Source organism: Pleuronectes platessa, chromosome 6, assembly GCF_947347685.1.
Source record: "Pleuronectes platessa chromosome 6, fPlePla1.1, whole genome shotgun sequence".
NCBI classification, from domain to species: Eukaryota; Metazoa; Chordata; class Actinopteri; order Pleuronectiformes; family Pleuronectidae; genus Pleuronectes; species Pleuronectes platessa.
The window spans coordinates 27,435,940-27,452,183 of NC_070631.1; the positions used below are offsets into that span (position 1 = coordinate 27,435,940).

Genomic DNA, 16,244 nt, shown 5'->3' on the forward strand with positions numbered 1-16,244 from the left:
GCGCCACCGTCTGGAAAAGAGTGAGGGTCAGAATCATACACTATATGGTCTCAATGGATATTTACTTAATTCTGTTATCGGTCATGAATAGAGATAACACAATCAATATACATGATATGACATGAAGATTTTTTTTTAACTTAAAGATGTTTCTTCTTAAAGTGAGACAGAACTGCCTTTCAGTCTAATCTGTGTGCCAAAGTGTAGTGGCCTTCACAGTAAAGGCTCTGTCTCCTTTATCTTTAGAGTACTGTTTAGACCCGCAAGAGCAAACCTTACTGTTATTATTATTGTCCTCTACTATTGTATCTCTGCTGGTTTCCTCTTACTTTCCTTATGAATACTATGGAAGCATCTGCCCTTATTTTCCGGTGTGAGGAATCCATACCAACATTTTCTCTTCATTACCAGTACAGTATGTGCACTCTGTAGAATTCAATCCAGTTTAAAGCTATATTAATGGCTCACAGTTCCCCTGTATACACTGCCATGTTATCACTCTTCCTACTTTGTTGTCCTCAGATGCATCAGTATACATTTTAATGTATTCTGCGTAACTTTGTTCTAAGTATCTACTAATTTAATATTGGCTCATTCCTTCTCCTTTATCTTTCTAGGTTAATTGGTGTACTTCAATTTCTCCTCCTCACAAACTCCAAGGTGGGACAGCAGAAACTGGCCCAGTGGGACTATCTTATAATATCGAATAATAAATCACTTGGGGTTAGGGTTTTTTATGTAGAATATTTCTGTTCATGTGTTATATTACTCAGGGTTAGGTATGTTCTATTCACATGCAATATTCCATGTTACTTTCTCCTATTATCATTCCCTGCCACTTAGTATTATATATATTTTTTCACTTATATTGTTATTTCTAATAGGTAACATCGGTTCTGCATTTACTCCGTTTCCACTTTATATTATTATTATCTTATTTTAATACCCTTTTGTTTTTAAATATACTTTCGACTTATACTGTAAGGTTTTATTTTTTCTAGGCCTACTCTGGGAGGTCTTGTGTAACTGTCATCTTGGAGAAAGCTGGCATTAATGAAGACTTGTCTTGTTTTAACAACATCCACACAAACTTAAGTAAAATTATGTTATTATAGACACCAGTGGACAACCCCGTTTCGACAGTAGTTCCGTTTTTTGGCGCTATCGTGCTAAGTATTGGTGAGGAGCACTTTATGTGTCCACGAAGAAGCCAAGGAGGAGGAAGCGGATACTCGCTGCAAGTTAATCGTGTAGTCCAACTGGGACATTACAGTGTAGCTGTGTTTAACATGACTAGCGCTGCCTGGTCAGAGAAGATCGTCAAACTCCTCAGTCGAATGAATAACTTTTACTCAGCAGGTAGACCAGTGGTCCTGTGAGGAGATTTGACAACATGGGGGCGGTGGGAGGGTTTGACAGTGACACCCTCCTCTCTGTGTGTCCACAGGCTCCTCTCGTGTCAGCTGCTGCAGGTTCGAGATCGACTCAGCGCAGGTCGGTTGGATTCCTCCTCACGTGGCTGCGCTGTTGACACGGTATCCAGATGTGTTCAATCCGCCACACGATGGCGCAGTGACGCTCTGTCACAGTCTGGACTCATACGGGAGAAGATCAGAGGCTGTGGACGCTGTCCTGCAGTCCCTCAGACATGAGGCGTCCTTGAGCTGCCTCAGAGGATGGAGGGACGAGGTCTCTCACACACACACACACACACAAAAGTTGCTGATGACTGCTATAACAATAACTTTATATATAAAGCACTTTTCAACACAAAGTGGTTAACAAATAGTTTAAATAACGTTTTTACCCTAACCCTGGAAAATGCTCTTAGGTCTAGTAAATAGCTGCCATTCAGGGTTCAGCATCTTGCCCAAGGACACTTCGGCATGCATGGACGACCACTCTACCCCTCAGCCACAGCCATCAACCAAACAAATCCATAGGAAAAACATCTCGTCTTCTGAGAATTTTGAAATTAGATTTTGACAGAGCTACAAGGTTAAGTAATAATGCAGGTGAAATGAGCACCATCCTCAAGTGGTAGTCTACATCTTTCTGGTCCAGTCCATTCTGATTTAGAGCAAGACATTTGGAAAATTAATGACTAGTTTTTCATTCAGTTCAGCAGATATTCATGGTAAATGAGTCCTAATTTGTATTTTAATGATCTTGCAGGCCTACACTTTCATTGTGTGTAAGAAATACTCACAAATTTGATGGGTAGTTTGCCATAATGTTCTTAGAACATTCATGGTCCTCATAGGAAGATCCCGTTAACTATAATAACTTGTGATTTTGTCAACCAATGGCTGAGTTTCCGTTAGATTTGTTGTGAACATTCATGATCCCAAGAAAATCAATGCTAATTCTGACTGACCTGAAAAGCATAATGACAGTTATAGTAGTTTATTCCATCTCATATATTATACCTTGGACTATAAAAATCAGAAAACCACAGTTTGCACACTGTACATTTATAATTTATCAGAGTAAAAATGAGACCTTCTCATCTTTCAGAAGTATAATGTGATGCCAACATTTTCAAATCCTCCTCTGATGTGGATGGAAAGAGCAGCTACGAGTAAGTTTAGTCTCTCTGTGGCAGCACCATGTTAGGTTTGCTCAGTGATAGTGTTGCATGAGCTGACTGTAATACTGTACTCAAGGTCTTTTTGGGGTGAAACGGTATGGAGTCCATATCAATGGTTACACCGTCAGTGACAGTGGGGAAGTCAGCATGTGGCTGGCTCGACGCTCCAAAACTAAGCAGACATTCCCTGGTCTTCTGGACAATCTGGTGAGTAGTAATTTGACCTGATTCCATAGCAGGTACAGAAAACAGTAATACAATGATAATGTAAATTAAAGGAATGGTTATTATTGGTATAACATTTCAAAGGGCTTTAAATTCAGAGTTCCAGAAATGAATCAAGGAGGCTGATGTGTTGTGTCTTTGAAGGCAGCAGGTGGTCTGTCTGCTGGTGTTGGTGTTAAATATACTCTGGTGAAAGAATGTCAGGAGGAAGCATGTATCCCAGCGGCCATTGCTGATAAGGCATGTCCTGTAGCTACAGTAAGGTGAGACTTTTTCCTAATTGTAACAAAACAAAGTATGTAGTGTAACCAGCCCACATTCTCAACGTTTACTCTGGTGAGGATCCTGACATGAGGGGCCCTGATGCCTGCTGTCTGGGTTTTCACAGGCAACACTTCTCAAACTGTTCACACTAAAGAGTCCCGGGAACACTCATGGCCAGTAGAATCTCTCCCTTGTCATCTGCAACATCCTGTGCAATCTTAAGTGCCCTGAGTCCTCATGATGGGCCGTTTTGAGGGCTGTGATTAAGATTAAGATTCCTTTATTGGTCCCACACACATGCACACACACTACATACAAATGGGGGAAATTTGTCTTCTGTTTTTGACCCATCCGTGTGAACACAGCAGGACACGACACACACAGTGAACACACAGAGCAGTGGGCAGCCATGGGTTGAAGAAGATTTTGATACTACTTTAGGCATCTAAAAAGCAAGCCTCTAAATTCCATTAACAACTATTCCAATATACCTTCTAGCTACACCTATGAGGATGAAGAGGGGGTGTTTGCAGAGTGTCAGCTTGTCTATGACCTGGAGCTTCCTCGCGAGTTCAAGCCCAGAGTGGGGGATGGAGAGGTGCAGGATTTCTACCTCCTGCCCATTGATAAGGTCAGTATGAGGGTTCTACACAGCAACATCCATAACAGTCTGGTACAGCAGTTCTGATAGTCAACCCCATAGTGGACTCAAGCAGATTCAGAGTCATTCTCATTTCATATAAAGACCTATATCAACATATCTTTGTTATCATCTACAGACCTAGACACACGACTGAGTCTAGGTTTTGTTTTTAGCCCTTGACTGTATTTTTGTGTAACAATTACATTTTTATTGTATAGCGTCAAATGACAACATTCGTTCTCAAGGCATTTCACATAGTAAGGTGGAGACCTTCAATATTATTGCGTGTGTGATGGGAGTTCTCCCAGCTGTCTATAGCAGCCTTAATAAGGGATGGTTCAGGACTCACCTGATCCATAACCAACTATAGGTGTTATAGAAAAAGGGAGGTTTTAAATCTAACCTTAAATGTAGAGATGGTGTCTGCCTCCTGAACCCTGAGTGGGAGCTGGTTCCACTCTAGAGGAGCCTGGTACAGTGCCTTGCATAAGTATTCACCCCCCTTGGACTTTTTCCCATTATGTACTGTTACTAACTGGAATTCAAATAGACTTAAATAAACTTTTTCCCGTTTGATCAAGAAAACATGCATAGTACTTTGGAGGTGCAAAATAAATTTTATTGTGACACAAACAATAATGAGAACAAAAAAGTTGACATCTGTTGGGTGCATAAGTATTCACCCCCCTGTGTCAATACTTGGTAGAACCCCCTTTCGCTGCAATTACAGCTGCAAGTCTTTTGGGGAATGTCTCTACCAGCTTTGCACATCTAGAGATGGAAAGGTTTGTCCATTCTTCTTGGCAAAAAAGATGAAGCTCAGTCAGATTGGATGGAGACCGTCTGTGAACCGCAATCTTCAAGTCTTGCCATAGATTCTCTATTGGATTGAGGTCTGGGCTTTGACTGGGCCATTTTAAGACATTAACATTCTTTAATCCAAACCATTCCTTTGTAGCTCTGGCTGTCTGTTTAGGGTCATTGTCCTGCTGGAAGATGAACCTCCGCCCCAGTCTCAAGTCTTTTGCAGACTGCATCAGATTTTCTTCAAGGATTTCCCTGTATTTGGCTCCATCCATCTTTCCCTCTATTCTGACCAGTTTCCCTGTACCTGCTGAAGAGAAGCATCCCCACAGCATGATGCTACCACCACCATGTTTCACTGTTGGGATGGTGTGCTCAGGGTGATGGGCAGTGTTGGGTTTTCGCCACACATAGCGTTTTGCATTGAGGCCAAAAAGTTCAATTTTGGTCTCATCTGACCAGAGCACCTTCTTCCACATGTTTGCTGTGTCTCCCACATGGCTTCTGGCAAACTCCAAACGGGATTTTTTATGGATCCCTTTCAACAATGGCTTTCTTCTTGCCACTCTTCCATAAAGGCCAGATTTGTGGAGTAGACGACTAATAGTTGTCCTGTGGACAGATTCTCCCACCTCAGCTGTGGATCTCTGCAACTCCTCCAGAGTAACCATGGGCCTCCTGGTTGCTTCTCTGATTAATTTTCTCCTTGTCCGACTCTTCAGTTTGGGTGGACGGCCTCCTCTTGGTAGGTTTGCGGTTGTGCCATATTCTTTCCATTTTCTTATGATGGATTTTATGGTGCTCAGAGAGATGTTCAAAGCTCTGGATATTTTTTTATAACCTAACCCTGCTTCATATTTCTCCACAACTTTATCCCTGACCTGTTTGGTGAGCTCCTTGGTCTTCATGATGCTGTTTGTTCAGTAATGATCTCCAACAAACTCTGAGTCCGTCACAGAACAGGTGTATTTATACTGAGATTAAATTGCAGACAGGTGGACCCTATTTACTAATTATGTGACTTGCAAATGTGACTTGTGAATGCAATTGGTCGCACCAGATCTTTGTTAGGGGTTTCACAGTAAAGGGGGTGAATACATATGCACTCAACACTTTTCAGATTTTTATTTGTAAATAATTGTGAAATCCATGTAATATTTCCCCCCACTTCCAAATGATGCACTATTTTGTGTTGGTCCATTACATAAACTCACGATGAAATAAATTTTAATCTGTGGTTATACCATGACAAAATGTAGAAAAGTCCAAAGGGGGTGAATACTTATGCAAGGCACTGTAGCTGAAGGCTCTACCTCCCGTTCTACTCTTACAGACTCTAGGAACCACAAGAGAGCCTGTGTTTAAAGAGAGAAGTGATCTGTTGGGACAATATGGTGTTGTGAGCTCTTTGACATATGTGGGGCCTTGATTGTTCAGGGCTTTATAACGGAGGAGCAGGATCCTGAATTTCATTCAGATTTTTACAGGGAGCCGATGCAGAGAAGCTAAGACAGGAGTAATATGATCTCTCCTTCTAGTTTCGGTCAGCACTCTTGCTGCAGCATTTTGTAACAACTGGAGGCTTTTCACAGACTTACTGGGACATCTTGATAATAAATAATTACAGTTATCCAGTCTGGAGGTAACCGACTATCAAGGATCTATGAATGTGATAGTAACAACTTTGTTTACCTACTATTTCATGTCGAAATGGCTGCAGTGGAAAAGAGTCTGTCGTTTTCTGTACGAGTCAAATGACATGTTGATAAACTCGCAACCAACAGACTAAAGGAATTTGAAAAACAGAAGATAAGTCCAGCAACTCTAAAAGACACTGGGAACAAAGGGCTTGGACAAGAGACCTTTTATTTCTCTATGAGCCAGGACGCAGTCTGAAGTCCTCTGGTAAATCGTTAAATACATGATGGCATATTTTGCTTGATAGTGTTTGTTGTACATTACTTTTCTAAGTGCATTGTGGGAAACAATAAGTCTACTATATAGGGTATAAAAGTGTTCACATTCAGACAATACTACAAAATCACGAACTCACTATATAGTGGACTATATAGTGATCAGTGATTGATTTAAGCCCATGTGTCTGGGATGTAACGCATGTCCTGGTGGTTGTGAAGGAGGTTGGTGGGATTTGATCTTATCTCTGGACAACTTTGCAAACTACAGTTATCCAGTCCCTGTCAAGACTTTTCATATATATACCGAATATAAGCACAAATACTGCTTTCTGACCACCCTGTCATGGTTCCAGGTGAAAGAACTGCTGGCCACTGATGACTTCAAACCCAACTCAGCCATGGTGGTATTGGACTTCCTCATTAGACATTCATTTATCAAGCCTGACACAGGTTTGTGACTCTTAAGACAAATTTCATTGTGGGAGTAAATTGTAAAATCTGTTGACAACTTTAGATGTTTTTTTTAAGGAAGTCTTCCAATGATTGTATTGTATTTCATCTCCTTTCAGAGCCATACTATCAGGAATTTGTGGCAGGACTTCATCGGACACTATAGAGTGAAGCTGAGGACTGAGGCCAGTGATGTCACTATGTTAGATTTAGATGCTTTCAGACATGCACTGAACTCTGGAGATCCTCTAGAGGGGCTGTATGTGTGAATGCAAATATCCAAGTGAGAGGCTCCGGACTTTTTCTGGAGTTTCTGTGGCCAGCCCCCTAGTATTAAGTCTGCAGAAAGTCCAGAGGAGCTGATGTGAGAACACAGCAGGAGATCCTCCGCAGTATTCATCGCCTTCCAGAAGCCAAGTTGTGTTCTGTTGCTGTGAGACAAAATCCATCTAGAAGTGACTGAGCCTCAGCAGGGAGGTGAGGGGTGGGGTTCATCTGATGAATCTGGGGACCTAGAATTAGATGACCCCGTCATCTGCTAATTTTATCGAAGGCAGGCAAATACAGACATCTATGTGTCTCAACCGTATCAAGAAGTGTAAATAAGTAGTTCCTCACAATATGGTAATGTTGGATCTGTCACACAAACTGTCCCTAATTACGAGAATGACCTTGGCTCTTTCAGTCAGAGCAGGGGAATCTGAGCCCACCAAATTCCAACGACACATCTAATAGATTTTAAAAACATTTTGATTCTGCTTGTAAAACCCGAGAATGTTGACCCAGTCCCACCAACTTCTGCATATGAAATGAGAAATACATTTTCTCTGTTTTAATTCTGTGTCCATGTGTTAATTACTTGTCTCCTGTAGTTAGAGTTTTTACATCCAAGTCCCTACTTTTCTACAGAGCTTCAGGGGAGTCAGACAGATCAATAAATATATAAAGGCCATGTTTTACTAAATTGAGCGCTGGTACTATTGATGCATTTGTTACCACATTTTGATTAATTTGTGCACAAGATACGAGTATAAACAAATTATAACTGCAAAAACAAGTTACAGTATGTAGGTCAAAACAATTAACCAATCAACTGGCAGAACAGAGGCTTTTCACAGCCATAAGCTATATATGGCTGCACCAAACAATCAAATGGAAATGTGTATGATTTGATACTCAGCCTGTCACATTGGGGACCTTGAAAACGTTAATTTAACATGATTCGAAAAATCATGTTAAAGAAAAATAACATGATTCGTCATTACTGAAATGGTGTTAAGAGAGAAAGCACAACACGCCAGAGGCAGAATTTGGTCATTCTCGGTTACAATTTATTTCGTTACAAAAGACGACTGGAGAAATGTCATGATACATTTGCATACAAAAGAATATTACAAATGACCGAAGGATTTGCTTGCAATTTGTATTTCATAATCTGACATATATTTTATGAAAAGTGTTTACCACACCGACCTCCTAATTTTAGCTGTGTGCAAAAAATACAACAAAAACCAGTAGAATATCACAAAGTGAACATAACATAACATAATATACAACAGAGCAGAAAAACAGATGAAGACATGAGTGAACTGGCAGAGTGGGGGGGAAACCCTGTCAATGTCTAACATCCAGAGAACAAAAGAAGGGTTAAACACTGAGCTGTGGAGTTACTGTATGTTGCAGATGAACATTCACTAAAGCTGACCCATGGCACTGATTCCATCAACTATCCTCTGAGCGTCACTTCTTCAACACAAACACTGTTTTCACTCACTTCCACAAGTGACTCAAGTCCTGTGAAAATGTTTCACGTTAAAAGCCAACTGGCAGCAAGCAATTCATCCTATTATCCTACTAATGTCAAATATTGATAAAGTAACTTTACAAAAAGTAACTGAAAACAGTATTTATTTTGAAGAGGAAACTACACTACACAACTTTGTAGTAAAGGACACTGTGCTATAGAAATATACATTATACTGAATTTGTCAGGGAGACAGTGTTCAGTTTGCATTACCAGCAAATTAAAAGTGATCACATGATAAAACTGGGTGGATTTTTAATAAATTATGAAATAGTCTCAGAAAACTGGGGAAATCAAGGAATAAATTCTTTTCAGCTTGTTTAAAAAAAGGCTTTGCTCCCCTGTAGCAGTTATAAATTAAGGGCTGTTACTATTTCAGGATTAACAGTAACTGTCCAAAGGGCAATCAACTTGTATTAATTAAAAAGCAGGTATAAAACACTCAAACTAAAAAAAAACTGCAAATAATCAAACTCTCTGCATTTGAATGGGAAATAGTATGAAGTATTACAGGTTCATAGAAAAGAAAAGCGTGTTCATATAAAGTTATAACTTTGGAAATAAGGAGAGTGAAAAACCAGACAAGCACAGTCACACTGCAAGCCATGGAATTCTTCCAACAGCTCGTTAGGCAGGTATAAGTCTGATTACTGTATTGGAGTAAGAGTATGAGTAAGAGAGATGTTCCTTTCTCGTCATGTTCTCTTAATTTCAGGTTTATGGAATCCTAAACTCGAGATTATAATATTTATTATTTGAAAGCTAAAAGCCATAATGTCGAACTTAAATGTATATACATGTATTCACCTTTTCCATTGCATTTGACCTTCCTATTTCATCCCTACTACTCCCCAGTCAACTGTGCCCGCCTTGGAGAAAACAGGTACAGGGATATTTTTCTTGGATGTTTATTTCCCTCCTGATCCTGCGTTACCTGACACTATAAAAGGCAGCAGCCGGTTTTCTTGCCTCGTCTCTTGGCCTGAAGTGCTGCCCTGGTGGCCATTTCAAACACCTCCCTAACACCATCCTTCGTCTTGGCCGAGCACTCCAAGTAACCAAAGGCATTGATCCGGTTAGCCATGTCCCTTGCCTCATCTGACTTCACTGGTTCCTGCGTGGGCCGCATCAAAAAAGAAAAGGAAAATCAGCTCAACTCATAGATATCCTTTTAAAAAGTGTCAGAACATGGGATGACTTTATTGTTTGATCTCTTTACATCTTTTTATATTCTTAGCAGCTCATACATACAGTGGATAAAAAAAGTCTACACACCCCTGTTAAAATGACAGGTTGTTATGATCTAAAAATGTTTTACCAAGATAAATCATGTCAGAACTTTATGGTTACACGTGTCCATTTTGAAGCTATATCAAATTTCAGAATGCATCATTCTAAAGCTTTTTCCATTTTAAATGATTTGACTATATGCTGCTTAAAGTGGAGTGAAGTAAGCCCTAGAAAAGTGCCATTTCCACATCATCTGCACACACAAAATGTGCAGTAGAGTATACAGCATGCTGCACATTGTCATCATCACATAAATCATTCATAATGAGTGACCTAGATATTTGACTTTGTTCTTCTCTTTAGGACTTGGCCTCTGGTTCTAACAATCATGACAACACTCTTTTTAGACTTAAGCTGAATATCATAGTGCACGTCTTAACTTGTACAGTTGCTGTAAACCAGCACTGTGAGGAGAAAAGACAACGACATCATCAGCACACTTCAGGTGGTTAACCGTTAGGGCTGCCTTTAAAAAAAGGTCCTTCCAGGACCTTCGTGGCCAAAATCTCACGCTGTAAATGGTTCATTTTGAGGGTTAACACCGCCTGGCATGTCATTGGTGTAGTGTCACATTTCAAAAACACTCTCGGCACCTTTGTGTACAACAATGGCCACTGCCAAAATCTGCTGTAATATTGAACGACATCAGTCCTGATCATGATGATCACAACTGTTCTTTAATTGTCATTATTTTAACCCTTTAAAAATACTGGTTTGTTTGAATGACACCAGTTTTTATATTGAAAAACACGAGAGATTTTATATTCTTATGGAACTGAGATACATTTTTGAGGGTTGAAAGAGCCTGCCATATGACACTGATGAGCTACAACATTTATGCAATTACACATACACAGTGAAAGCTTAGCATGCTGTAACTCATACAGATATTCACAGCAAAGTTTGGGTTTCAGTTGTTACATTGTTTTGAGTATACATGTAGACGTGCATGTCATGTTTGTGTGTACGAGTACTGATGAGGTGTACATGTGTGTGAGAGAGACAGAGAGGTAGAGAGATATGGAGTGAAGAATTATAACATTGCACAATATTATCTCTCTGTTTGTGCAAATAAACATTTACACCATCTATCTTGCATAGCTGTGATGCCAGTACAAAAGTGCAGAATATGGGAGACTCCTCGCTTTCCCCAAGATTAATTCGGTGCATTTTGACATCAATTACCTTTGGGATTAATTCAGTATGAACATAACCACGTAGGTTTAAACGTGTACAGGCCCCACTCACCTGTTTCATCTTAGCTAACTCTCGACGTGTGTGTTCATCATTTCGCAGGTCTTTCTTGTTTCCCACCAGAATTATAGGCACATTGGGACAGAAGTGTTTGACCTCAGGAGTCCACTTCTCTGGAATGTTCTCTGCATCGGGCACAAAGTGTTCATGTTGAATGTGGAGCAAATGGTACATTTGTCAGAAAAACAATGGCATGAAAGAAATCTTACCCAGGCTGTCAGGGCTGTCGACTGAGAAACACATGAGAATGACATCTGTGTCTGGATAGGAGAGAGGCCTCAGTCGGTCGTAGTCCTCCTGTCCCGCTGTGTCCCAGAGAGCCAGCTCCACCTACAGTGGTCAAGGACATTAATACTTACATACTTCAAAAACGCCACAGGGCTCAGCTCAAGGTTTATGCACGAGATTCTGACAACATTCGATACATTCAGAGACAAAACCAAAACCCCTAATTAGCATTAAAAGACACTGCTTTAGCAATAATAATATATACAAACATATATTTCAAACCAGACATTCCAAAGTATCTGGTTGTTGAATGAGAAGTTCAACTTTGTAAATTATTAGAAAATATGTGTAGTTGTAGAAACAAATTGACTGAAACTATAAAATGTAAGCAGAAATGTCGTATCAGTATATGTTTATACATGAAATGACAGAATTTCAAAAACAAGTTTATCATTTAAAAATAGTGTCTCTTTGTTCATGTTACACTGACACAAAGTAAAAAGCATGAGTTTAAAACGCATTACTCACATTTGATATATTGTTATCTTTTTTTAACTGTCCAATATAAATATCAGTATCACCCTTAAAAACCAAGTGCTGCTCAGGTTATATCGTGAAACGAACATTCAGGGTCAGGGGCTCAGTCTACACACCCCCTGTTGTGTTAATTGACTCCTGACAAAAAGAACGGAGCATCAAAATGCGACATTATAATAAACAGCTTACCTGTTTACCATCCACCTCAATATCTGCCACATAGTTTTCAAACACAGTGGGCACATAGACCTCAGGGAACTGATCTTTGCTGAACACTATGAGGAGACAGGTTTTGCCACAGGCTCCATCACCAACTATCACTAGTTTCTTTCTGATTGCAGCCATCTGAAAGAATAAAGAAAGACATGTACTCTGTTAGTGATTCAGTGCATTCAGAGCAAAAACAACCCTGCAAGGTGAGGAGCTTGATTGGTGTACAAGAACGATGATGAAATAGGATAGGATGAGAGTTTGTAGATGGTGAGAGTAGGGTTGCAAAGGGGTAGCCTGGATGCCAGACGAACTTAGCCCCGCCCACAACATTTTGGTCGGGCAGTTCGGTCTGGAGTCGCTCCATTGGGAAAAAATTATGGGGCGTGTTTCAACTGACCAGGAAGTAAAATTCCTCTTCGCTCAATTGGATAGACCTACAACCAATCAGAGCAACGTAGTATGTGACGTATGCTAAGCAACGCATTGTGAGTTATTTACTGGGTTCACACCGGACGCTTCAGCGCAGCGCCAAGCCTTAAATAACAGCTGGCTCCCATCCACTCCCATGTTAAAACTTTGTGCCGGTCACACCGGAGGCTGAAGCACCGCGAGGCAGCCTTGGCGCAGAGCGGTGCTTCAGCCTCCGGTGTGACCGGCACAAAGCCGTGCAGCGATCTACTGGATCAACGGGTGATATTATTAGCGCTGCCCGGCGGTTCAGCGTCGCTTCAGTGTCCGTTGTGAACAGCCAAGAGCCGGGGCGATAGGGATTAGCGCGGTGCTCTGGCGTCGCCTCCACGTTCTGTGTTCCTCTTTAAAAATGAATGCGCTGTCGATGTCTTCTAAAACAGACTCAATGGCAGCATCTACACATCTCAGCTCGCCAGCGGCAGGCATGTTTGTTGAAAACGAATTCAACCCGAGGACACTTTGGTGACGTGGTTGATTACGTCACCGTTGATCATCTGTCAATCATCGTATAAAGCCCGCCCTGACAATCTGATTGGCCCGGTCCGGCCATAATTTTTTCCCAATGGAGCGACCCCAGACCGAACTGCCCGACCAAATCTGTTGTGGGCGGGGCTAAGTTCGTCTGGCATCCAGGCTAGCAAAGGGGTGGACAATTTCCAGTAAATTTCCGGAAACTTTCCGAAAACTTTCCATGGGACGTTACGCGCAGGAATTTTGAAAAAAATACAAAAATACAAAAATTAAACGCTTAGTAATAAAAACATCATTCAAAACTCTATTTTAAAGATGCATGGAATGTAGCACACGCTGCATGTTGAATTTCAACCCTCCACTGTGCATTCTTCCATCACATGCACAGATAATTCCCAGCATCCTAAATACTACAGCAAGGCTACCAAGGCCTGCTGTAGTGTGCAGGACTAGTCAGCTAAATAATATATTTTACTAGTCAGGTAAAATATATTATTTAGCTGATTGAGGATTGTTCATCTGTTCATCTAGCTTATTTATATTCATTTATCCATCAATTGTAAAATATTTTTACAGACGATTCCAATTGTTTGGCTAACTATTTATAGCATTGCATTAGTGTTTTTTACAAACTTTTTTCTCATCTTATTCTACAGAACATTGCCACGTGCACTATCTCATGTGTGGAGACATTTCACCCCAGCCAATGTAGAAGGAAAGGCTGTGTACATTTGCAAATACTGTGCAAAGACCTATGTTAAGAATGACAAAAAGATGCAGAAGCATATAGTTAAGTGCCCAAGTTTCCTCAGGGCTCAAATCAGCCTATGACAAAACAATATGTTTATATTTATGTCTTTATATGATAAGCTAAATACAGTTAGTATAAATTACCCACACCATTTCCAGTTTATTCTCGTTAATTCCCGTATATTCCCATGGAAAGTTTCCAACTTTGAGTTTTCCCGGAATTTTTCAACCCTAGGTGTGAGGTATGGATCCATTTAAGAATTAACAAAACTCTGGAAACCTTTAGCTTGAGGATACCAAATTGCTTTGCAGGCCAAACTAAAAAAATAAACAAACTTTTTGCTGGAGAGGGAGTGAGAGAGGCTGCGTTTTTCATGCACCACTGTTGCCAATATGAACAAAGAATCAATCTCAAAGTTCCGTTTAAGTTTGGAGGCAATTCAATTTATATTTTATTTGTATAGGGCCAATTCACAATATACATTATGTCAAGGCACGTTACAGCGTAAACCTTACAAAATTATAGAGAAACTCAACAGTTCCCACAAATAGAACGTCACAGGAGGATACAAGTTGGAGGGGTGAATTACTTTTGGTCCCCTAAAAGGGGGGGGGCACATATAAAATGTGTTGTAATTCCTACACCGCTCAACTGATTTGGATTTAAATACCCTCAAATTAAAGCTGAAAATCTGCACTTAAAGCACATATTGATTGTTTCATTCAAAATCCATTGTGGTGGTGTACAGAGCCAAAATTATGAAAATTGTGTCAATGTCCAAATATTTATGGACTTAACTGTATGTGTTTGTGTGTGTGTGTGAGCCACGGGCGTCAGGCTTGTATCAAATGATACTCCCCCAAATATGAGTCGCTGTCTGTTGCTCGTTAGACAAGAGGTACGAGACATCTAGTTGTGGCATCATGGACATGTGAAAAACTGGCCCACAGTATTTCAGGGAACTCCACCAGATATTTACAGTGTTTCACTTAGGGACAAAGCAGTTAATTGACCGACTATGATTTTCAAATTAGGTTCTGGCCTAAAACAGATGAAACACTACATGTATAACTTAACTGAGTTGTGTAAATACTATCCGTCACCCCTCTTGTGTTGCAGCCAACAACTCAAACTGGGCACATCACTACCAACAATGTGGCTGTGAATGCAAACATGTGGGATGAGGCATCATTTCTGATTAGACAACTGTCAATAAGTGTTATTGATGAAAGCCGATAACGCAATAATATATCAAGCCATCTAATTCCACACTGAGGACTTGGATTGCATTCTGGGTTTGGTGTTTGAGTGCTGTTAAAATAAGATCAACCAATTTAATAATCTGATGTTATTAGAATCCGCAAATTTGCATGGCGAGCAGGAAATGGTAATCTCAGAATATTTTCTCTGACCGGAGTTTTCAAACTGTGCCTGACATAATGCCCCATCAAACCAGATGTAGAAGTTTAGGGAGCGGCTTTCTCTCACATGACACCATATACACCCGTTTAGTCTCTAACCATCCAGCTTCATCCTTATTTACACACTGTCACTATTAGCTCCTCAGCTAGCTGGTGTTTCATGAGTATTTGCAAAGTTTACGTTGCATCAGCGCTTCACTTCCTCACTGATGTTTACCTCTCATATAAAGGCCCATCACATGTGTCAACCTAGCCTCTGGTGAACCACTTTAGGTTTAACATAATTTACAACCTAATCTACTTTATCTTTTAACCTCAGTTACCTTTTGGCCTTTGTGAAGCACTGAAGTAGCAGCTAACTTGTAGCTAGCAGCAGCTTCTGTAAGGACGCTGCAGTGTTAGCTAGCAAACTTGGCTGAGTTGATTGGGACCGTTAGCCTATCGTCAACACAAATCATTGTCACACTGCGATATATCGCTGGAACCCGGCAGCTCGCTCCAGCTCCACACGGAGCCCAGAGGCAGACAGCGCCTCTGAGGAGCCACTTCTGAGCCATTCTACTGTTTTATCAGAGATACTCGCCTTTCTGTCGGTTTCCTGTCGGAGACACTGTCCCGCCCCCCAAAGCGTCAGGAAAACTGCGCCCCGCCCACATTGAACTCCACTTTATTTGTATAGGTCCAATCCTAATATACATTATCTCAAGACACTTGACATGGAAGGTCGTTAAAGGACCTTCAAATGATAGAGAAACACATCAGATCCCATATTGAGCAAACCCTTTAGTGACTGTGGAGAGAGAAAACTCATCTTTAGTCTGGAGTACACAGCGTCCATTTCTTTCAAAAAAAGACCTAATATACTGACTCGTCTGACCACAGTACACGTTTCCACTGTGTTATGGTCCATTC

The 16,244-nt window shown here is 40.6% G+C and overlaps 2 protein-coding genes across 2 annotated transcripts; one reads left to right on the forward strand and one right to left on the reverse strand.

The window, feature by feature from the left end:
- The first annotated feature begins 1,198 nt into the window (after window positions 1-1,198).
- Window positions 1,199-7,728, forward strand: tpk2 (thiamin pyrophosphokinase 2). Its single transcript, XM_053424148.1, has 8 exons — window positions 1,199-1,359; window positions 1,448-1,689; window positions 2,518-2,581; window positions 2,667-2,797; window positions 2,960-3,078; window positions 3,578-3,710; window positions 6,796-6,892; window positions 7,012-7,728. Exons 1-8 carry the CDS (start codon window positions 1,290-1,292, stop codon window positions 7,056-7,058), a joined length of 903 nt encoding a protein of 300 aa, XP_053280123.1. The 5' UTR covers window positions 1,199-1,289; the 3' UTR covers window positions 7,059-7,728.
- Window positions 7,729-8,201: 473 nt separating this feature from the next.
- On the reverse strand, window positions 8,202-15,971 carry LOC128442000 (rho-related GTP-binding protein RhoA-C). The gene is made up of 5 exons (XM_053424149.1): window positions 15,916-15,971; window positions 12,195-12,350; window positions 11,450-11,570; window positions 11,235-11,365; window positions 8,202-9,810 (listed from the first exon to the last, which is right to left on the reverse strand). Exons 2-5 carry the CDS (start codon window positions 12,348-12,350, stop codon window positions 9,637-9,639), a joined length of 582 nt encoding a protein of 193 aa, XP_053280124.1. The 5' UTR covers window positions 15,916-15,971; the 3' UTR covers window positions 8,202-9,636.
- Window positions 15,972-16,244: the final 273 nt, after the last annotated feature.

Bases quoted from the DNA above. Each gene is read 5' to 3' on its own strand.
- LOC128442000 (XM_053424149.1), bottom strand. From the start codon at position 12,350: ATGGCTGCAATCAGAAAGAAACTAGTGATAGTTGGTGATGGAGCCTGT. The intron at 11,366-11,449 runs GTAAGATTTCTT...TGCCCGATGCAG, and splicing joins CGACAGCCCTGACAGCCTGG to AGAACATTCCAGAGAAGTGG. The intron at 9,811-11,234 runs GTGAGTGGGGCC...CGGCCCACGCAG, and splicing joins AGTTAGCTAAGATGAAACAG to GAACCAGTGAAGTCAGATGA.
- tpk2 (XM_053424148.1), top strand. From the start codon at position 1,290: ATGACTAGCGCTGCCTGGTCAGAGAAGATCGTCAAACTCCTCAGTCGA. The intron at 2,582-2,666 runs GTAAGTTTAGTC...ACTGTACTCAAG, and splicing joins GATGGAAAGAGCAGCTACGA to GTCTTTTTGGGGTGAAACGG. The intron at 3,711-6,795 runs GTCAGTATGAGG...TCATGGTTCCAG, and splicing joins ACCTCCTGCCCATTGATAAG to GTGAAAGAACTGCTGGCCAC.